The 24,379-nt window shown below is 32.0% G+C and overlaps 1 protein-coding gene across 5 annotated transcripts in view; it reads left to right on the forward strand.

Annotated features, from left to right (window-relative positions):
* ps (RNA-binding protein Nova-1-like protein passilla) overlaps positions 1–24,379 on the forward strand; it is an 86,832-nt gene that overhangs the window by 41,777 nt on the left and 20,676 nt on the right. For 3 of the 5 annotated variants that reach the window (XM_017618835.1, XM_017618834.1, XM_017618838.1), the window contains exon 1: positions 14,772–16,807. The exons of the other annotated variants lie outside the window; for them this stretch is intronic. In XM_017618835.1, coding sequence (XP_017474324.1) covers positions 15,793–16,807 — 1,015 coding nt within the window. In that variant the 5' untranslated portion in view covers positions 14,772–15,792. Of the gene's footprint in view, positions 1–14,771; positions 16,808–24,379 lie in introns of those variants that run through there. 5 annotated transcript variants of the gene reach the window in all.

The following is a 24,379-nucleotide window of genomic DNA, read 5'->3' on the forward strand; positions in this document are numbered from 1 at the left end:
AGTGGTCTTACCCATTGAGTAAACATTAGACTGAGAGTGCGTTTAAAATTCAGAGGACAATTAAAAAATGTATCGATACTGTTATCGTTAGTGCTATCGGTAATCTCATTCTTTTTTAATTTTTAGAATATCGTTGTCCATATAGAAATTTTCAGCAAAGTTAATATCGATAACGCTAGAGCTGTATTTTTTTTAATATCGTTATCGGTGCCAAAAATGTCAGCATAGTTAACTTTTATCGATAACATGTAACGATAAATCGTTGCAATCGTTATTTTTGTTCGTGTTCTTGTTTTTTTTTATGGGTGAGAATAATGCTATCGATATCAAGATGATCATCATTACTTTTCTATACGTATTCGCATTTGTATTTGAAGTCATATTTTAAGCCACTGATTCCCTCCATATTGTATTGTTAGACTATCAAGTATTACATGATGTTATATGCAGGTACCAACTTACCCCGCCATTGCTCACCTGTCGTCCGCTGCGTATGAGTGATTTTTTTACTCTTTCGATTTATGGCGATTAGCTGAGATCGCCTTTCTTAAAAAAATGTCATAAAATGCAATAATTAATTTGTTTTGTGTCATATGTACACCTACACAAAATTCTAAAAAATTTTTTATTGTTAAAAATTTGATTTTATGAACTAAAATCATTATGAATTCAATGACGTTGCCAGTAATAAACTCAACTACGAATTTCGCATTCAAGGCAAAGAAGCTGTTTTGATGGCCGCCAAACAAATGAATTCAAAATGAAATGAGTATTCTCTAATATTGTCAATATATTATCTGATACATAAAAAAGAAATACATTTAAAATGCAGATACATATTCGTACACGCGTATGTATGACTTTGAATGATCTCATTTAGTGTGTTCTTGACCGTGACTATAAAACTGCTAATACATACATACAAACACAAACTTTTAGGACCATGTTTTTTTTATTATGGTTGGTTAACAGTAGGAGTTTAAATTGGCATGCCGCAAGATTTGAGTTTGTTTGTCTAAAACGGTGAGCGTGCTCTTTGGTGGCTGTTATATTTGCATATATCACAGGCAAAAAATAAAAAATAAATAAGTAGCAGGCAAAAACATAACCGATTTTAATTTTCATATAAAAATTTTGGTGTACCGTCCTTTTCTTCACTAATCAATCATAGGATCTAAACCAAATTAGCATGGTACCAACTTTGAGGTATCACCTTTCCGATCAAAAAAGAATAATGGAAAACGTAGCATACGTAAATAAAAAAAAAATGCTTCCTTTTTTGAAATCAGTTATAAATAAATTGATTTTTTTTTTATCCCTACAGCCCATTTCCACCAAACGTTAAACTTAAAATAATTTTAACAAGAGGTGATCGATCCTTCGAGTTGCATTCTGCTTTTTACAATAAACATAAACGGCAGTTAAGGCTTGGTGGAAATGAACTATTACTTGGAAGATTATTTTATTTTTTTTTTTAATTTCAGAGTGAAAAACTAAAAACGAAATTTTACTATATTTGTCCATGGTTTCGCGAATATATTGATATTTGTGTTTAAAATTTACTATCTCGCGGTGTTATATGTACATACATTGAGCTAGACATTTATAAAAAAATATTAATTATTAAATAAAAAAAAAGAAATATAGCCAATACTGGTCAAGAAAATGAGTTTATATCATTACCATCAGTGCAAATTACAAATCCCGCACCTGGGATTAACCTTCCTAGTATGTAGGTTCCTTAGAAAGAGTTTGCAAGTAGCGAGCGGCATTCCTAAACCCTTATAGGACTGTGAGAGTGGAACGGATGAGCCCTCTCTTGCAAGTTCGTCCGCCTTCTCGTTGCCTTGCATGTTACGGGGTCCCAGCACCTATACCAAGTAGGCTTAATTTTGTACTAAGGTTTTCAATCACTCCGTAAAAAAATTTAAATATATCTGTATTAAGGTAACGCGGTGTAACATGATGGTAGTGTCACCCACCACTTCAACTTCACCACTTTTTGGATCCACTGTGCGTTCGTTACTTTTGCTCATTCACGCGTATCTGTTCTAACTACACAAGTGACTGGTGGAGGGCTCGTATGCTATTACACATACGCACACGGCATATGTACATATGTATATTTTTAGCTAGCTTTAGCTTATGGTATCTACATTTTTTGCTGTGTTGGTATTTCAATTAACTGTTTCATTGTTATTTGCATACAATGTCGCGAAGTTAATTTGTTATTTTTAACTGATGATTTTCTTTTTTTTTCTGTTGTTTTTTTTTTGTATGAGAGTATCGTGTCTGTCTCGACATACTGGTTTTCCCCCATATTCGCATATGCTTTGTATGTAGTACTTGTATACTTGACATGTACATATCTTGTTTTTGTGCTGCGCTGCGGTTTATATAAATAAGTAAAAAAAAAAAATGAAAATAAAAAATAATAAAAATGTTTGGCATCGTAAAATGCGTCAGACATACTGACTTACTAGATAACTGACTGAATGACACGCGCGTTTCAATGTATTCGCGCCGATCGTGAGCTGGTTGATTGGTGGTACGCTGTTTTTCAAGCGTTTTACTGCTACTTCTTACTTCTGTTTCTGCTCTTTTTATTGCTGTCTGATTCTTTTTGCTTGCTATTTTAGCGTTTTGCATATTCTGTGTTTGCGCTTGTTGTTGAGTATTTTTCTATTTTATTTATTTTAAATTTTTTATAACTTTATTTGCTTCTTGTCGCTTGAATGTCTCTTGACATTTACATACATATGTATGCATGTATGTATGTATGCATTTAGCTGCTCGATGGCAGGTAAATTGTTAGCTGGTTGTTGCTAGACTCACTTGCTGGCTAGTTTGGTGGTGAGGTAATTTGAGTAACTTGATTTGGCACACGCGCTCAGCTATTGAAGCCTCACATACAGATATACCTACATACATACATACATCATAGCTTTGCAAGCGACTCGATCGTCAGGTGCGAGTGCGTAGAGGATTGATAGCTAATAGTGCTTTAATTTGTATGTATATACCTATGTATATGTATCGTACTTTCATGCATAAATATATGTAAATCCAGTTGGTAGCTTGGTTGAAAGTGCCATATCACAGCAAAAAGCAGATTCTTGACTTGGCGCACTTTTTTTTGTTTAGTAAATTTTATATTTTTTGGCTCCTGTGGTATTTCCTTCCCCTCTATATCTCTTCCTCTCTCTCTCTGCCTCTCTCTCATTCTCAATGCGTGTAAGTGTGTGTGAGTGCACGTAATCGCTGTTGATAATTGCCACCTTCTTAATTTCTGCTTTCCGCCTGTTCGTTGCTAGTACTTTATTGTGTTTTTTCTTTGTGATTATTTTTTCTCATTTTAATCACCTCAAAGCTTTGAGCTGCGAGCATTTGTAGCAATCGCGGTGTTTGTCAGTTAATACTAAAGTGGTTGCGGCGCGGAGTTTTTGTGTTTCGCTTGCTTCGGTTGAAAATAAGTGGAGCTCAAGTGACAGTTTCATGTTAGCGATTAGTGCACAAATTCCATGAATGCAACACATTCGCATACAAAAATTACATATGCACGTATGTATGTACTTAGTAGATGCATACAATGCACTTGCGTATGTAAGTGTGCGCGGCATTGAATCAAAGTGACCTTGACTTTTGAGTGTAGTTATAAGCGTTGTCGTATAAAAGCCACAAAAACACCTTGTGTTATATGTTTTTAATTAAATAAGAAAAAACTTAATTAAATGATCTGCGTGCTGCTCTATTAACCTTAAGGCTGTGGTTGTGATTTTACATAAGACTCGTCGTAAAGAGTGAATGCATTTATTTGCTGTAGAAAAATTTGTTAACTGTATAATTCTAGTGGATAAATATGAAGCGATATTTTTTAAACCAATTCGCATAACACATTTTTTGAAAATTAGCATCATCCGGGACTTTCAGTTACAATTTTTTTTACATATTCGTACATATGTATCTACATACATGTATTTATAATTACGCTTTGATTCAATTTATAATTAGCGCGCACTGAGCGGAAACAAATTTAATAACAGCAATAATACAGATTTACTTTTAATTGCAACTCCCAGATAAATGTAAAAATAATGATAGTCAATACAGCTCAGTTATTATTGGTTATCACTGGCATTCACGGTACAGTAAATTAAAAAAAAAAAAAAAACTAGATATTCAAATAAGTGTGCGTAATTGCATATTTTTTTTAACAAATAATTTGAAAGTTTCAATGCATTTCGAATAGAGTTTTTTTATGCAAAGAATACATTTTTCATTAGATAAAATTATTAAACAAAAAAACTAGTCTTCATAATTTTATAACCTCTTTTGGCAAATAACCGAATAGGATCGTCGTATTAGAATCAAAGAAATTTTTTTTTTAATTTTTCGTGGGTGGGTGATTGTAAAAAAGTATTTGATATCCTTTTTCAAATCATTTTGCAAGGCACTAAGCAGTACTCGAAGCATAAATTTAAAACTTTTTAAATATATGTACATATGTATGTACATATGAATGTATATATGCGCGTAAGTACAAGCAAATGTGAATATGTACATTAAGATGCCTTCGAAAAAACGTTGCGAGTTTTCCAACAGAATTACAAAATGTACATATTATATCTTAAGACATACCCAAAAAAAAAAATAAATAAAAAAAAAATATATAGATTTACGTGAACTGGACCGATCTGAAAATATTTATCTCCAAAAATGTCACTATTTTGATTACGTTGATAAACGATTTTAAAGATTTTTATGCAAACCTTTTAAGATTAAACTTTTCATCAGACGTGATGAAAAAAAAATTGAAAACTTTTTTTTTTTTATAAAAAACTCAGATTTCAAAGCGGTTTAGCTCACGTTAATCTTAATATTTTACGATTTATTTTGGCAGATGCTTTAAAATATAGTAGGTTTTATATTCCGATGGAAAGAGAGTACCAATTTTTTCTTGAGAGTGATGCACCCTAATGTACATACATATGCATGTACATATATTTGGATGAGTATGGATGAAATTATAGCTAGCAACCTTGCAAGTATTTCAGAGAATTTTTCTCTTTCAGTTCATATAGTTTGTAGTTTTCGGCGTTATCAGGCCTCGTGTGCAAATACTAAAAACTGTATACATACATACAAAAAATAAAAAATAAAATGATAATCAACTTGTACAGAAATAATTCTATGAATATATAGATAGTTCAAAAAATTCATGTGTGCGAAAACAGTTAATAAATATTTCTTCATAAATTACTTAGCTTTCGTAACCTAAAATATAAAAACAAAAATTAAAGCAAAGTAAAATTAAAGGTAAAACAATTTTTTTTTTTTTAATTTCGAAACACCCGGAAATTTTCGAAAAACGAGTCTATTCATATTTAAGGAAAAATATATAAAATTATAATTTTGCATAAAAACATAAAAAGCATGAATTTATGGGTCAAAATATTAAACCAGAAAGTTTAAGAATTATGTGAATAGCGTGGAAACTTCAAAAAATTCTAAAAAATCTCTATGTATTTTTTTTGAATAATGTTTAAAAAATAAAGATATACAAAAAAATTACTACTCAAACACCTGTTAAAATTTGCTTCGAATAAAGAAAAATTTGAAAAAATCGTCAGGAATTCTGAAAAACCACGCATACTTAAGTTCTTTGCTTTTTAATTTTGCCGTAAAACATAAAAAGCAACCATTTCTCGGCCAAATATTAAAAAACAAAATCATTCATTGTTTTTTCATCAAGAAAATAAAAGACTTTTCATCAAAAATAACAAATAGGCAAATTTGCCTTAACACATAAGTAGACAACATTTTTAGAATCATATGTGAATCTTTTTCTATAATGTGAGAGTATTCTCAAGAAACCTTTTATTACTTTATGCTTTCAAGCTAATAAAAAATAACTTTTGTGAATAAATTAAATTTGTAAATTTCAAGTTTACTTAATTGTGAATTTTGCGTCATGAAATTCCATCTTTTAATTAAAAATGTTGAATTTTTTTAAATTATATATATGTATATACTTTTTACTTATATTTAAATTCTAACTCTTTAAAAATAAAATAGTTTTCATCAAATTGTTTTGCTAGGGAAGTAGTTAAAGTTAAACAAAAATAAACATAAAAGCCTTTTATTAGAAATCGAATAATAAAACATTTGATGAAAAGCGTTTTAAGCACCTTTATAACTAAAAATACCAAAAATAAACAACATAATATTTTGTTTTTAATTGAAAATGCATAGGAAGGTGGTTAATTTGCATAAAAAGTGTACATATGCAGGTGCTTTTAAAAGTGTTACCATCTAGTTAATGCGTCTTACTATTTTCAACTGTTCAAAGCTCACACCCCGATATTTTAATAGTGAATTTGTCCATGCACATATGTGCATATATACATATATTTTTTATTAAAACAAGTGTTTTATTTAAAACAGCAATTCATACGAAAACATTCCCAGTGTAAGAAAACAAATATCAGTACATAAAAACCTTCAATTCAACGAAACAAAAGACATCAAGAATACTATAGAACATTATAAATTAAATACCATAAACTTCATACAAATTCATTCATAGAAAAAACAATGTGATATTTAAAAGTAAAGAAAAAACTCATAGCAATCGTGAATGAATGTGCAATCAACAAAGCCAGTGAAAGGGGCAGGAAAAGTGGAAAAATTTCATCAATCAAAAATAAGTAAATAACCATCAGTAAACTACATCTCGTTGTTGAGTCATCAGATATTTTTATAAAAACTTATTTATGTGTACGAACTGCTCGTGCCACCTGCGAATAAATTCATAATTCAACGCCTGTGTGCATATGTATAAACATTCAGCATATACCCATACATATGTACATATGTATATCCTTATAATTCCATACGTACAAATGTGTTTATAAAAAAAAATCCAGAAACGGGTTTTTTTTTGTACATCATATGTACAAAGTGCAGCATCTACATCCCTTACGTGGCAACNTCCCAGAAACGGGTTTTATTGTACATCATATGTACAAAGTGCAGCATCTACATCCCTTACGTGGCAACCAACCACAACCAATAAACTACTCTTAACTAGTTTAACTACTATTTATTTAGTATAATTATATTCAGCGAGTAGTATTCTAACATACTCATCGAAATCCAACAAAACGCATGCGACATTTGGCATTTGAAGCATTCGAGACATTCAACATTGGCAACATCAGTATCAGCATCGGCATCAGCGACAGCGTCACCGATAGTGTCAGCGTTAGAGTCTACACATTGACAACTCTGCAAATGTGATATGTGCTTAATACTCGTATAATGTATTGACACCCACAAGCAAATAACATCACACACATACACACATGCATATGTATATGCATAAATAAATACAAAAAGTTATAAGCAAAGCAAATGGAATAAAAGTAAATAAGTAAGAAACATTGCAAGAATCAAGCAAGAGACGCAAGGCATTAACTAGCTATCAGCATTTAGCAACACGTAATGCTGTGGCAACTCTCTTGAAAAGCAGCTATTACATATGTATGTACGTGCGTGTATCTTGATACATACACGTAAATATAAATACTTAAAAACTACACCTACATTTATGCATCTCAGCGAAGTCACAGTCCAAGAATAATTACGTCATTTCATCTGTCATCGAGCACTAATTGCTGCTGCTGAACAACATCATTGCCAGTCGGTCANCATGCGTGTATCTTGATACATACACGTAAATATAAATACTTAAAAACTACACCTACATTTATGCATCTCAGCGAAGTCACAGTCCAAGAATAATTACGTCATTTCATCTGTCATCGAGCACTAATTGCTGCTGCTGAACAACATCATTGCCAGTCGGTCATATTAGTGAGTCAGTGTCAGTCAGTCAGTAAGTTAGTGAGTCGACGAATTAGAAGCAGCAGCAGCTACTGTTTCACATGCAACAACGAAACGTTACTTTGGAGTGCAGCTAAAAGACAGAAAAAGAAGGTGATTCAAGAAGTGAACACAAAAGCGAAAACCAAAAAAAATAAACAACAGCCCGCAGCAAAAACTCCGACTGCAGTGTTTATTTAGAACGGTAAATGGAAAATTTTGTGATGAACATAGAAAGTCGTGAAAGAATTTTTACTACATTTACTACAAGCGGTTAATGTTTTGATTGCAANAGCGAAAACCAAAAAAAATAAACAACAGCCAGCAGCAAAAACTCCGACTGCAGTGTTTATTTAGAACGGTAAATGGAAAATTTTGTGATGAACATAGAAAGTCGGGAAAGAATTTTTACTACATTTACTACAAGCGGTTAATGTTTTGATTGCAAAGGCTGTGGGTTTTTGAAATAAATCCATTACATACAATTATATGCATACATACATTCATACATAGTTTGAATGTTCATATGTATGTATGTATATACATATGTACATTAGATTGCATCACTCGCCATACAAAAAAAAATTGGTACTTTGATTCCATTAGAATTATAAAATCTATTCATTTTAAGACTACCAGAAACATATTTCGGAAAAATTTTAAAATTTACGTGAGCTAGACCGATTTGAAAATACCTCCAAAAATGGAGTTTTTTATGAATAAAAACAGTTTCTTAAAGATTTTTTTTGAAAAAAAAAAATCCCGTCAAATGACAAGACGGCTTAAATTTAAAAATTTGCATACAAATATTTTTATTCATAAAAAACTCCATTTTTGAGGTATTTTCAAATCGGACCAGCTCACTTTAAGCATAATACTTTTCCGAAAGATTTTGGTGGACGTCTTCGGATCTAATAAATTTTGTAATACCGTTGGAAAAACCGCAACTTTTTTGGTGATGCCGTCTAATGTACATATGGATGCGATGATACTCAATTGTTGGTTTTAATTGAAATTTGGCATATTTGGAACTATGCATTATAGGCTATTTTACATAACGTTTTATTGGAACTATGCCAAAACTAGGCAACTATTAATTTAGTTATTATTATCAAAAATAGAAATCTAACTAAATTCTCACGCAGTTACTGTTGACTAAGAAAAATTGGCACTACTTTTTCTAAAATATTATTGAGGCTCTCATCTTCCAGACGAACTGTATGACTCATTGCATGTGGGCTAGATAACAGCTTTTTTATTTATCATGACTGCTAACAGTAAACATATACTATTAGTTATATAAAGTGGCCGATTTGTTTGTTTGTTGATAGGGGTTAATCTCTGGAACTACTGAATGGATTCTGAAAAGTTCTTTACTTATACGATTATGCTAGTATGGCAAGCCAAAGGCAGAGTAGCTTCTAAAGAGGTCGAGAAAGGATATAATCCGGTACAATCCGCGGTGCTTCAGGTGCAATTTAGCGGGAAGTAAGGAAACGATCCTACACTACCGTTGCGAGTGCTCATAATTGGCACGGGTATGGTACACTACGGAGATCCTCCATCCAAATTCTTACGGAATTCTGTAAACGCGCCATTACTAACATAAATAGAATCATCGACAAATCCAAGTGGTTTGCCGAAACTGGCGAATAATGAAATCAGATAATATCAGTGATCCCAGAGATAGCATATCCAAATGGTGGTCTCAGCGCTATCCTCACGAGTTGTAGTTTTTTTGTGTCACTCTCTTCTCTCGCCAGAAAAAAACACTAAATCATCCTCTTGCACTTCCTTCAATCAATGGCGTTCCAGAAACAATTATACTAAAAAGTGAATCAAGTATTTGAATAATTTTAGCCTTAAAATGTTTATTTAGACGAAAAAGTACCGAAATTACCAATTTTTTCATTGTCACTCGAAAACATCATAATTGTGTTTTTTTTTTTTTTAATTACTGTGGGAAGTTTGCAAATAAAATGTTCATATTAGAGACATTGGACGTTGGCATCAAATACATACATATCTTTGAAATTTCAAGAGTTTACCTCGAAATTAAAAAAAACTTGTAGCACGCAGGATATCTGTCGCAGCTACTTTGTAATTTTTGAAATTTAACGATTTTTAATTTTATTAGTTTTAGATACTTCAAAATGTTAAAACTAAGCGGTGAAAATGTTCTTCTTGCTTAAACAAACCAAATGAAAAAAAATGCATTGAGTAAAAGGGGACTATGATTTGAGAAACTAAAATTCCATTTTTACAATTTTTATTGGCAAACTCGAAATTCATACTAAAATTGTTATATACATAATGAAGGTAATATATATGTGCATAAGGAATACTGTGTAAAAATATCCCACGCCAATATTTAATCACTTTTAAATAATGTGACTTTTAAGTTATAACGTGCGAGTAAATGTGTTAGTTGACTTGTTATGGTGATACGGAGCGTATACGTTACATACACCACTACGGGTGTAACTTATGAGATTTGCTCATATGTATGTATATGCGAAAGAGTTTCGCCTGGGACCCTGAATTTGATGCTTTTCGATTAAATGGAACTGGAAAAATACTTTCATTACATAATATATATACTATATATACTATATACGACACTCACATATTGACAAGATTTACCTATTTTTTTTTTAACTTTAAATTATTTCGTTATAAAAGTGTAGTTTATTACTAAAAAAACTTATAAATCCAAGTTGAAATATTTTTGCCATATTTAAAAAAATCTATAAACGTTCGAGAAAATTACGAGCTTTTCAATTAGACTTTTTAGAAAGATTTTGAGTATGTAGTTTTGTGCTCATTCAATTTTAATATAACAGGGTGTAAGTTTGTATTAGCTGAAACTTTCCGTAGCTTTTTGGCATTTTTTGTTGTCGATGTCAGTTATTTTCTTCTTACGAAGTATGTTCGATGATTTTTTTTTATGGAGCAACACTGTTAACAAAATAAAAATTGCCAAACGTCAACAGCAAGTCCCAGTTACAAAAAAAAATGAATAAACATGTTTTGATTCTTATTTTTTTATTTCTTGAAGACTGAATTTTGGATTTAGATATTTTTTTTAAAGAATAAACTATATTTTTATAAAAAAAAGGTTAAATAAAAAAATTATAAAATAAATAGCCAAAATCTTATCTATCAATAGTTGAGTGTCGTAAAGTTATAATAAGCTTAATATATGTTTGTATGTGGTAATAAAAATATTGCATAAATCTGAATTTAAAATTTAATTTATTAGGTTTGCTTCTAACCACAAAGCTAATTGGACAAAATTTAATTTTTAGCGTCAAATAAAAGTCAATCGCTATCTTATAATCAAATGCAAGCTATTTTGAAAACTTCAAGATAGATTTCCAAGGAAGGTAATTCTCCATCTCACAGCAACAAAATTAAGTTTAATATCTTCTTTTTTTTAATTATGTATCGAAATGAAATTTTTTGTTTCAATAAAACTTTGCTCACGTTAGTTTCAGTAAATTGCATTTGTAAATATTACACGCTTCAACAAAATTTGGTCGTGTCCGACCTCATCTTATAGATTCCTTGATGCTGATTTGAAGTGCATTTACAAAATTTTTCTAGCACGTTCTGCTTTTTAGCATGTTTGCTTACTATTGCTGCATCTTGACAAGTGATGTAATTGAGATCAAAAACAATAAATTTTTTCAGGATTTCTTTCCAGAACGCGGAAAGTTCTGAGAGACAAAAGACTGGCAAATGATGAATCCTGGATATTGAATTTTTTATGTGGTTTTGTTCTTGAAATCATTTTGTTTTTAATATAATTTCATAGATTGAGATTTTCGTATCTGTGGGAAAACAATTACATGCTATTGAAGAACTTAGTTTGTTTTTTTAATTTTTCACTCTTTTCAAATTAACTCATCCACATGTTTTATTTATTTATTTATTTATTTAAAATTTTTGTACAACTAAGACAATTCAGTCTTTTATATGTACATCAACAAAGAATTATAATCTATACTAACATAATTTGCCAAGAAAAGATACAAACTAAAATATATGAGTTCCTAATGTAAACTTAATACTAATACAGCAAATGTAAATGATTAAAGAGGAAAACGGAGATGTATAATGCAAGAGAATAAGAAGAAGAAGAAAGAAAAAGGAAAAAAGGTACACACCAAGATTATTTGTAGTCAGAGGACATATAAAGGCCACTAAAGTATTGAATTATTAAGTTTTTGAAGTTGCTTCTATTCAGTCTAGCTTTAACACTTTCTGGAATCGAGTTCCACAGTCTTACAGCGCTAATGTCATCATCTCTTTCATGCCTCGGTACCCAGCTCAGTGGCACTCTGTTCTTGGCTCCAGGGTGCTAAAGCAATCATACACCAACTTTAATGTTATTATGTGAGACCTCAGTGTCAGTAAGGCGGTCCGGTCTGACAGTCTGACATAATACNGTTCTTGGCTCCAGGGTGCTAAAGCAATCATACACCAACTTTAATGTTATTATGTGAGACCTCAGTGTCAGTAAGGCGGTCCGGTCTGACAGTCTGACATAATACAGATATATTTCGAAGACGTGCCTCTTACAATGCACTCACTTTGAAACACTTCTTTTGCATTAATCGCAGCTTGAAAAATGCTGTCGGAGCATCGATTGTTATACATTTTTTGAAGTTTTTCATTTTTAAGTTTTGATTCATCTGTGTACCCCACCTTCAAATTCGTTGTCAAATATGGGTTCTCTGTGTTCCGGAGAGCTCGATTTGCAACGAATACCTCAAAGTACCGTCTATAGCAGAATTTAAAAGGAAAATATGCCAACAGGTCTTCAATATTGTGGTATTACCTAAGCTAGTAGCAGTTCGAATTTTGGCTATTCGGGTACTGCCTTTTTGGCTAGAAAAGTCTAAAAATGTGTCGCGCTCTTAGAAAAAAAAAAACTATTCGGCAAAAATTGTTTCCATCATGAGCTTTATTTTAATCTTAAAAAAAAAACTTTTAGTTTGATTCTATATGCACAAGTAGAACACGCTGTTTATAAAGCAAATATTTTTTTCAAATAAAAATTTGTATGTAAGGAAAAAACTACAAATTATTGTACTGGGGCAAAAATGATAAATATTTGTTTACATAAAAAAAGCTACTTACATATAACTGTAACAATTACGGGTATTAAGGTGACCAGCTTACAAAGTTGCTTGCCAATTACTAAACACCTACTGCTAGACAACAATTGAGAAATATTAATTTAAGCAAAAACTTTACAGCCAAAACCGCACAAACCTTTGATATGTAGTAAAACTTCTCGAAAAATGTATGCACATTGTACTTACATATAACTGACATAGCCATTGCAATCAAAAGTCATTGAAACACAAACCTCATGCCTACATAAATACTACTCAGCAAAAGATCGCTCATAAATGTGTACATGTTGTTTTACATACATAACAGACTAAAAGGTATCTATAAGCTGTTGCACCGCGCTTTGAAAAATAATTATCTACATATGCAGAAATAGCAGAAGTCATACAAAAAAAAAAACGGAACATATTAACAGAGGCATATTTAACATGGTTCTTATTTTATATGACATTACACAAAATTTGGTGTGGGCATGCACTCAGTGTTCCTGAACGATAAAAATGTTCGCATATATTTTAAACAATATTTTTTTCTATTCATCAATTTTATGCATAACATAAATATGTTGTAACTATCCTTTTGAACTATCTATGAATTTCAATTACATATGTACGTATATTTATATACTTTAACATGCATATACATACATACATATGGTATATATATACAGTGACTCAAAAAAGCTTTAACATGTTAATTTTTTTTAAATATTCGCGGGCGTTTTCAAGTTAGTAGTTTTTTTTATAAAAGCTTGGTTCATGCTATAACCAAACCCATACAAAGCCAAGTTCAAACTTTATGCGAAATTTAGAAAGATTCAGCAAATTTTCATGAAAACTTCCAACTTTTCATACGCAGTTGTAGAACATTTTTAGGTATGTAGATACATATGTTGGTTTTAGTGCATGTTTTGTTATTTTGCGTTTTTTTCATGTAACAAGTGCAATGTATAAAAAGTGACGTTGATTTTTTGACATGTTTTTGAGATGGTCTTGCGCATTTTATTCCAGAAGACATTCATGTTTATGTGGAAAAATGTGCAAACAGCCGTCAGCAACAAAATTTATTTTTTATGGGCTATAAAAATGCATACCCAAGAATTTGCTAAAAAACAGTTTAAAAATTTTGTTAATGTTTTATTCGAATTTTTCTAATTTTTTTTAAGTTTAATACTTAATTTATATGATTTTGGCTATAGCATGAACAATATTTTTATAAAAATATAACAAAAAAATTTTCCTGATAAACATTGTAAATATTAAAAAAAAAAAACTCAACATGTGAACGCTTTGTTGAGTCGCTGTATATATGAATGTATTTATATGAGTGTAAATAAATTCACCATTCACAATATTTCCTAACAAATCGCAATTATCAACTTTATCGAACACTTGCGTCATTAACATCGGGTTTATCTATCGTAACTGCTCACTATATAGTTACATATTTACATATTCGTACATAAAAGTTGCACCTCAAATCGATGGAAAACAATTTTGCTGCTGCTGTGTTAAAAAAAATCAAAGAATGAATAAAAGTAAAAAAAAAATATTTATATATCGTTGTTGTTGTTGTTGTCGTTGTCGCTTATACTCGAACTAAAAAAATCTCAAAAGGCTGAAAAATCACAAAAACAAAAAAGCTCATCTACGAAACTACACCACTTTTAACAGTAATTTTAATCACCATGCAGATATTAATTGATTCATAAATTTTCGAAAGTAATGAAACTAATGAATTTTCAGCGAATCAAAGATGAAAATGCCTACTCTCGATTGCATACAACTCATTAAATGTACTTACTCGCCACTATAGTCATCAACATTTCATCGCCACTCTCGAAATGTGCGCTCTCACTCCTTTCTATGCATCAAAGCCATCGTTATCAGCAAGCTATGTACATACATAAATATATATAGTAACTAACCTCGTTTCGCACCAACAACATTTACTATGTACATCAGTCAAACTCATTGTGCGTGTAACAAATTCGCAATACAAATAATGAACAAACAACAATAAAGTAATTTTTTATTTTTGTTTTTCTATTTCTTTTCCCTCTCTTTCTCTCTCGCTCGCGTGCTCGATTGATGATAAAAGTTTGAGAGACAAAAAAAAAACTTCATGAAATAGATTTACGCATGCCAATGTTACTTCTAAGCAAACGATTTTAGTGCAACAACCAACAACAACAACTACGTATATTGTTATACATCAAAAAAGTAGAAAATCGAAAGTAGTGCGCAAAAAGTCTACCGAAGACAAGAACCACAGTTGTCAGTTTCGTGAAAATCGGCAACAGCGTATGTAACAGCGATTGCAACAGCTAATTGAGAAATTTGACAATAGCACACAGACAAGAAAACTATAAATAAAGTTCCATTAACATTGATTATCGTTAAGCAAGAATTTTCGAAAGCCATACGAAATTTGACGAACTTTGTCACAAGCGGCACAACGCAAAAACGAAGCACAAATCTCAACTGAAAAGAAAGTGCCAGCCAAATAAGTTAAACAAAAAACATCAACATAATTCCGGCCATTAGCAATAGCCACGCCCATTTATATTATCTTAAATTTAATTGAAAGACTGAAAGCTCCAAGAATCCACGGTATAATTACCTACTTAATATCTGCATTAAAAACAAAAGACGCTATATTTGAGGCCGTCGCCATCGCCGCCATCGCCACCACCGCCGCCATTACCATTGCCACTGTTCTAGTCGTCGCCGCAAGTTGCTGCCGCTACACCAGTGCGCTCACAATATGAGCCAACCGAATTCGCCTGCAACCTTACAGCAACAATTGCAATTGCAAGCAAATGCGAACTCGGCCGAAAGTTTAATGAGCAACGCTTTCGATTTGATTGGCGGCGGCAGCGCAGCGCAGCAATTCTTGAATCATATGGATTTGTATGCGCAGCAGCAACGTCAACAGCATCAGCAGCAATTGAACTACCTGCAGCAACAGCAGCAATTGCAACATCAACAACAGCAACAACAGCAGCTTCAACAGTTGCACTCGCAGTCACATATGGCTAAATCACCGTCCTTATCGCCGACAAATTTTGGCAGTGGCGCGAGCAGCAGCAGTAGCAGCCACAGCAACATAACCATCACCACCAATAATTTACATCATACAAACTATAATCATTTTCAACAGCAGCAACAGCAACACCAACAACAACAACACGCAGCAGCAGCTGCCGCCGCCGCGGCAGCGGTGCAACAGCATTTAGGCAATAAGCATTCCATATCGTTGACATCATCGCCAATCACATCACCAACCAAATCGATTCTCACACATGTGGCTGCGGCGGCAAGCAGTGTCGATGCTGGTGCGATAAGCGCCACCAGCACAACAACCACGTCGCCGCCGTCATCGTCGCCGCCAACCATTTTAAATAATTTCAATCCACAACAACACCATTTTAATCTACATCATAATAATAATGATAATCACCAGATGGATTTACAAACACAACAACTACAACAACAGCAACTCCAGCGTGAGTCTGTCGCACAGAATTCTCACAGTGGCATTAGCAACGCCAATAACAATAATAACATCAGCCCAAACAGCGAACGGCTGTCGAATGCTGCCTCTATGGGCACTGGCACACCAAGCGGCGTCGTAAGCCCTAATGGAGGCGGCCAGCAACAGCAGCACAACCATGCGCATGCGCACGCACTCCCACAACATCAGCAGCATCAGCATCATCAGCATGGCAGCGCTACATCACTTTTCAAGCCGCCGGGCTCGGCTTCCTGTTGGTGTTATGGTGAGTTCAGATTATCTCTGTTCTGTTTTATTAAAAAAAAAAGAAAAAACATTTGTCACCACAAAACCACCGAAAACACCATCAGCACCACGATCGCCGCCAGCTCGCTGCTTCGGCAGCATACAGCGGTTGCGTGGCTGTGTGCAAGTGAGTGTATTGCAGCAACATCATCGCATTACTCGTATGTTTCGCAACATTTGCACCCGCATCATCACATCTACGCGCGTTTTTATGCTTTTGCGTTCATACATACATACTTAGGCATAGAGGCAAGGGAAGGCAAAAGCTTACAAATTATAAAATTATCGCATACAATACGTAAAAGAACGTAGGTGAAATACAATAAAGTAAAGCTGATGTTTGTGTATGTATGTAAATATTAAATGCAAAATTGTTAAGAATTCTATATAAGACTTTCCAAAATAGTACGTACTCATTCTTTTTTTCGCCATTTATTTTTCATACACATGTATGTACGAGGAACCAACGGAAATTTTGTCTTGGGCTTTTTCAGCTGCCATGTATCTTTGTTTGTACATTGGGCATATGACTTTTTTCCGATAACTTGGAATTTTTCATATACTTTTTTAAGGAGTTTTCATATTTGTTAATGAAAAAGCATAAATGTTTATGGAAAATTTTAAGCCAACTGACAAAAACAAAAAAGTATTTTGTTTTTCATACAAAATTGTTTTTTTCTCGGAGCTCCATGCGTGAATTTTTTGCACCAAACTTTCACGAAAACGTTATTTTTGTTGGTTTTTCGTCATTTCTCATCCCCTCCTCATAGGTTTATTTAATTTTAGAAAAAAGTCGTATGCCTAATGTACATGCATATGGACGTATAAATATTTTGGTAGTAGAAGATGAAGATGTATATTTTTGACGCAGTTCATGTGCAGCATGTATTTATTTACATACGCTATACCCCCATTAAATTTTAGTATTCTAATGTGTAATTTTGAAGTGGTCCAACATTGTCGTGATTTTGAAAATATGTTTTACGAAGATTGCTTATATGCAAAAAATTCGCAACATCGTAAAGCAGAAAATCGTCAAATATTAACTAGAATTTTCTAGGTACTTCAAACATAAATGGGCTGGCTATAAAACTGCATACCCGAAATTTTCGCAAAAATTTTTAATAAAAAGTTTGAAATTTTGATAAAAGTTTTATGATTTTTTTACAGTGTGAATAACATAAGTACATATATTTAAAAACCAAATTATTATTTTTTTATTAGGTTACAAAATTTGACCGAATTTAAAAAAAAGTGGTGGTAAAATTTGCCTAGCCAAAAATGCATGTGAAAAGGAAGTCGGAAGTTGAATGCCGCCACCCCCTAGGATTGTTCTATACCGAAAACATAGACCTCTATTTATTTATTTTGAAATCAAAAAATATTTAGGGTGTGCTCAATGCGCCCAAAAATTTCCCTGTATTTTATATGGCGAAAAAACAACTTTTCGTAGAAATGGTATAGAATTCTTGGATATCAATATTTTCTGATGTCTGCTTCTCTTCAGCAGATTCCCAAGAATAATACCCAATTGTTTCTTGAACCATTTTTTCATGGTAACTATATTTTATAGGTCCGCCAAACCTACAGAAAATTCAATGGGGACCAATAAAATTTCTTTAGTATTAAAAGTTGGTTAAATAAACAATTGGAATATAATGTTGGAGAACTCCTAAAGAGAACCAGAGTTTTCCGATCGAAAAATATTGGTTTTCAAGAATTCTATACCATTTCTATGAAAATTTGTTTTTTTCCCATATAAAATACATTGAAAACTTTGAGCGCTTTGAGCACTCCCTAAATATTTTTTGACATCAAAATAAAAATAGGGGTATATTTTTTTTCTGTATAGAACAATCGTAGGGGGTGGCGGCATTGAAATTTCGACTACTGTTTTTGACCACTCTAATGAACATACATGCGTGCATCAGGTAGCACGTTTCGTACGCACGCACTCACACGCAATACGGACAAGATTTCGCAGCCATTAGAAGGTGCGTGGTGCTTCGTGTTACTTAACAACCATGCCATTCAAAAGCACGCTGAATGCTGAACATATATTCAATTCCATTCCATTCCACTTTTCTTCTGACCGACTGAAGTAGCTAAGTTCCGAGTAAATGTTGTATTTTAATTTATTTTATTTGAGCGTATTTGTATAAAAGCAGTTTTGACAAGATACAATAGTAAAGCAAAGGCAAAACTATTTCCACTTCTTTTTACATGTCGAACCACGAAATTGCCATTTGAACGAAATTGTTGACAATGGAAAAACTTAAATGGCGATTCTTGGCAATTACCCACTTAGCTTTTTATTAAATGACGTTTATAATACTTTATTTATGCATACTCGTGTAGTCTATAAGGAAATGGTATCTATCCATAAATGCTTATATTTATTGAAAGAAGAAGAAGAAGAAGGAATGTACGGAAGGTACAGGAAACTCTACGATTTAGTCGACAATTTATCTTAACCAAATCGCACGAAGGCTCACATCAAAACGTATGTGTATAGAATAAACATGCGTATTTGTACATATACATATGTACATAAATACAAATGAGTCAACATAATAGCTCATAAAAATGTCAGCCACTCAGATTCAAGTAAGCAAAAATATGCAATAACAGCTATTGAATTTTTATGTTCATATTTGTTTACGTTTTCATACATATGCATGTATGTACATTCAAAACATACATATGTATGTACATATGAACTTCCTATTACATATGTAGGTATGTATGCAATATTTCCCTGCCGTAAAAAGTAAAAGCATTATCCATATTTGAATGCATGCATGTATGTATGTATGTATCTTATTGCGCTACTTCAGCGCTCAGTTCAAGGTTGCGTATACGCCATGTAGTCTTGCAAAAGAAAACGTCTTTAAATGCCAATATTAAGGTTAATTGTTGCCATATTACCAAAATTTGTAGAGAAACTGAGGACGGAATAAATTTTGAAAATGTTATTGACACTGTTATTTCAAGTTGATCGGAATTGGATGAACACGTTTTGAAAATGACTTTTTGTGTTGTTTCCTTTTGATTTATTGATGGGAGCAGTAGTCATGAAAATTATTGAATTACTGAATTATGGCATGGAAATATTTTGACATATCGCACGTTTAAGAATATAGGTTTTTAGAAATTTTTGCATACAATAAATAAGCTTGATAAGGTGTTCAGTCTAGCAGATAACTAGACTATCCGAAAATGGCAATGGGATGCCATGAATCGATCAAACTTTGACTGTGTTTTCTTAAAAAATTAAAAGTTTGAAATAATTATCTTTATTATTAAACTCATTTCTAGGCTAAGTTCGAAGCTAATTATTATATGCAAAGACAATTTCTTTTAAAATCAGTTTTTGTTAGAAAAATAAATAATTTTTGGTAATTCCTAGTTTTTCTGTTAATAACTTTAAAAGTGATCAGCCAGTAGAATAAGTCCGCGTTCACCTATTTATAGTTTTTTTCCATTTTATTTATAATAAACTAAATACTGAAATCATATAAATTATATTTTCAAAAATTCAACATACGGGGGGTTATCGTCGAAAATTCAAAGTTTTTAAGCACAATTTTTAGGTATGCGCGAGTGAGTGTAGAAAATGGCTAAAGAAAAATATATATTAAAAATCGACGCGAATTTTCGTCACTACAAAGTTTAATGGGCTGTAAAACTGCATACTTGATTTTTTTTTCATAAATTATGATTAAGTTTTGTTAGTTTTGTATAAAGTTCGAAACTTTGATTTATAACTTTGGTTATAGCATAAACAATATCTTTATAAAAAAATAACAAAGCGATTTAACTTGAAAAACATCGCGAATATGTAAAAAAGATTAGGTGAAGACGGAATTATTCTACTGGTGGTATAAATACATTTTTTCCGAGTTAAAAGTAAAAATTGAATAATTTCGCAATTTAGGTTAACAATGAGTTAACTAATAGTATTTTTTGAAAACGCAGTGCTTGCCACAATTTATATAGATAAAATAAGCGACACCTTCAACAAAAAAAAAAAAAAAAATACCAAAAATCGACGATAAGCCCAATCTACTTCAAACTTGCACTTTAGCATACCAAATTGAACGGACTAGCTGCGTATTTTTTTGTAATATTACACAGAGTTTGAAAGAGAGATTTATACGATTTTTGTTAAAGAAGAAACTATATTTTCATAAAAAAATAATTAAAATTAAAAAAAATAATAATTTTAAAACTTGTCAGTGATAAATTCGCACACTGTTCTCTGTACTTGAGTTCAAACTTCACTTTTCACACCATCCGGTTTTCAGTGTTTCCAGAAAAAACGCAATTAATTAGAGTTCATTTATTAAAGAAATGTGGACAGCATCTCGCAAATTCACTAGAAAAAAGGAAAGTATAAATAGTATATCAAATAAATAAAAATTTTAGGAAATATTACTTGGAATATCTTCCCTTAATATTTATGTATATGTATGTACATGAAAAGACTTAATTACTTGTACTAATTTGTTGTTTTAATAACAGCCCCCACTTTGTGGTTAAAGGGTGTTCTCTATGGTATTCTCTTCACATCGCTAGCAGACCCTGTATTTTCAAATGGTTGCATTTCGGAATATGTTTACACTCTTTTATGTTTAACTTACTTTAATCTGACAGTGCATATTTGCAATAAATTTTTGCACATTTCAAATGCTATTTTTTCATTACTTCTGTCATAATTGGCTGTTTTGCTGAACGATTACAATTTTTGTACTAAAGTGCGTTTTATTTTTCTTGGCCATATCTCTAGCAGACTTCTTATACGTTTCTAAAATGATCTTTGCTAGTATGCGTCAATTAGCTGAGTATTTTTTTTTCTATCTTTGTTTAATTTTTATCGCTTGCTGATAACAAAAAGGACTATCTTTCAATGTTGGTACTATGTATGTACCTACTACAAAAGATTTTCTACCGATCTTCATGTATCAGTATATTAAACTTAAGAAAATAATTTAAAAATCTTCTCTAACGAAAAAACGCCATGAGACTTTTTAATTTTGACTCAAGTCTAAAAAAAAACGAAATATAGTATGTACATACATATCGCACACCGTCTTCAAAAGAGTCACATTTCAAAATAATACGTTCGTCAGAAAATGCGAAAAGCTATTTCGTAGCACGTGCTAATCATATGGAGAAGGGCGACTTTACCTTAGGTTTTTTTTTTTAACAAATAATAACAAAAATTTGCTCCAGCTTTTGTTGAAAGGTAAATAAAAGCTCTGTGTACATTTTTAGCGCATAATTTCAAAAATGCCAAATTTTGAGTTGTGACTCTTTTGAAGATAGTGTGCGATATGTATATAGTTTTTTTTCCTTCACTTTAACATTTCTGTACTAATTTTTTCCTCTTTTCATTTTAATTTAGTGTGCACTTCAGGTACAGTTTTAAGTATGTACATTAGGCCGTACCACAAAAAAAAAAAGAATTCAATTTGTTTCGAGCGCCCACTATGTATGAGAGCATTTCAGGAGTGTAAATTTTATTTTATTTTTGTCACCCAGTCAAAACAGCTTGATCCATATTTTTTTCTACAAGTTCTTTCTGTTATCTCCGATTTGCCGTTGTAAAAGTATTAAAGAAACATACATACTTCCCCCAAAAATTATGAGGTATGACAACAGTTCCATTATTGCTTGTATATCGACTGCTGAGTGGAAGATCGGGCTATCTCGGCAGACAGTTCGAAAACGCCCTATCTCAAAACTCTTTTCAAAAACGCTCTATTTCTGAATTTTATTGAAAAACACTATCTCAGAATTTGGTTGAAGAACGCCCGGTCTTAGAATTCGGTTCAAAAACGCCCTATCTCATTTCAAAATTTATTGAAAATGTGCTGATATAGGGCATTTTTGAATCGGCAGCTGAGATAGGGCGTTTTCGAAACGAATTCTAAAATAGGGCGTTCTTCAACCAAATTCTGAGACAGGGCTTGAAAATTTTTTTGAGATATGCCGTTTTAGAACTGGCTGCCGAGATAGGTCGATCTTCCACTCAGCAGTCAATATGCAACTGTAAGCTTTTTTAATACATTTAGATATCGAAGATTAGCTGTTTCTTTCCGGGGGCCAAAAAAAGGAAATTTCATGAAGTACTCTCTCATAGTGAGTGTTCAAGATCGCTTGGAAGAAATTGAATTTGTTTTTGGTCCATACGTCGTGATACGGTCTAATGTACATACTCGTTTGTATACATATTAATTTAAAAGCACGCAAATACGTAACTAAAAAAAACATTTCAGAACATCATAAATCAACACGGGCACGTACGTATGTATGTTTAAATTTAGATGTGCAGACAATGTGTTTATACTTAAATCCTGGCATAGAAACAAACAAATATGTTATGTATAAATAAAGAAAATTTTCAAATATACTTAAATATGTGCGTACATACGTACATATGTATATAGTATATGTAATTGTAAACATTTGGTATTTTTAGTACACTCATATGACTAAGGATCACCAAAATCATTTAGCCGCAACGTCAATAAAGCACATAGGCATGGATATTCTTACATATGCACATATGTATGTATGTACANTTTAGCCGCAACGTCAATAAAGCACATAGGCATGGATATTCTTACATATGTACATATGTATATAAGCATGTGGAAATCATAAAATTAGTCAGTTTATTATGTTTGGCAGCAGGCCATTGCGAACATTCTTTATTTCATTAGGACAATGTACTAATAGTGAGTACAGAAACTTTTAATTTACTAAATACATGGAACGTGAAACAACTTTGATTTTCTAAATATAAGTAGTTTTCTATCTGCCTGACTATGTGCATATATTTTAATTGAAAAATGAAACTGTGTATATACATATATATGTATTCTGACTAACAGCAGAGTTTGCATGTAGTTAAGTATTTATGCATATGTATGTACATTATATATTTATGTAGATATGGACGAAATTGAATAGTCAAAAAATTTAATTTGCTGCTCAATTATGTTTGTACTTACATATGGAGACCTGAAATGCAAAAATACGTAACAAACATCATCGTTGAAATGCAAAAAATCATAACTAATAAAATTATCAAAATTCACTTTTTGATTTATATGATAGATTTCAATGCATTTCAACTCCCCGCATTAATTTGCGAAAAAAAAAATNTTTGATTTATATGATAGATTTCAATGCATTTCAACTCCCCGCATTAATTTTGCGAAAAAAAAAAAAAATTAAAATATTAGTCACGACTTTTTCCATTTCATTTACGATGATGTTACGTCGTTTTGCATTTCAGGTGACGATGTTTATATTCCGTTAATGCTTGAATATGAAAATTGTGTATACACTTGCATTTGCGTTCCTCAGAAAGTCGCATAAATAGGTTGCTTACTTTCATACCATAACGGATGCTCTATAAAAAATCCCTAAAAACCATATAAAAAAATCCAGTGAAGCAATTTTAAGCAACATTAATAGAAATATACATAAAAATAATAATAATTACCGTTCACCTAGACTTGCATAACCGTCACGTCATAAT

Source organism: Rhagoletis zephyria, unplaced genomic scaffold, assembly GCF_001687245.7.
Source record: "Rhagoletis zephyria isolate East Lansing unplaced genomic scaffold, Rhagoletis_zephyria_1.1 Rzeph_scaffold_01721, whole genome shotgun sequence".
Taxonomy (NCBI): domain Eukaryota; kingdom Metazoa; phylum Arthropoda; class Insecta; order Diptera; family Tephritidae; genus Rhagoletis; species Rhagoletis zephyria.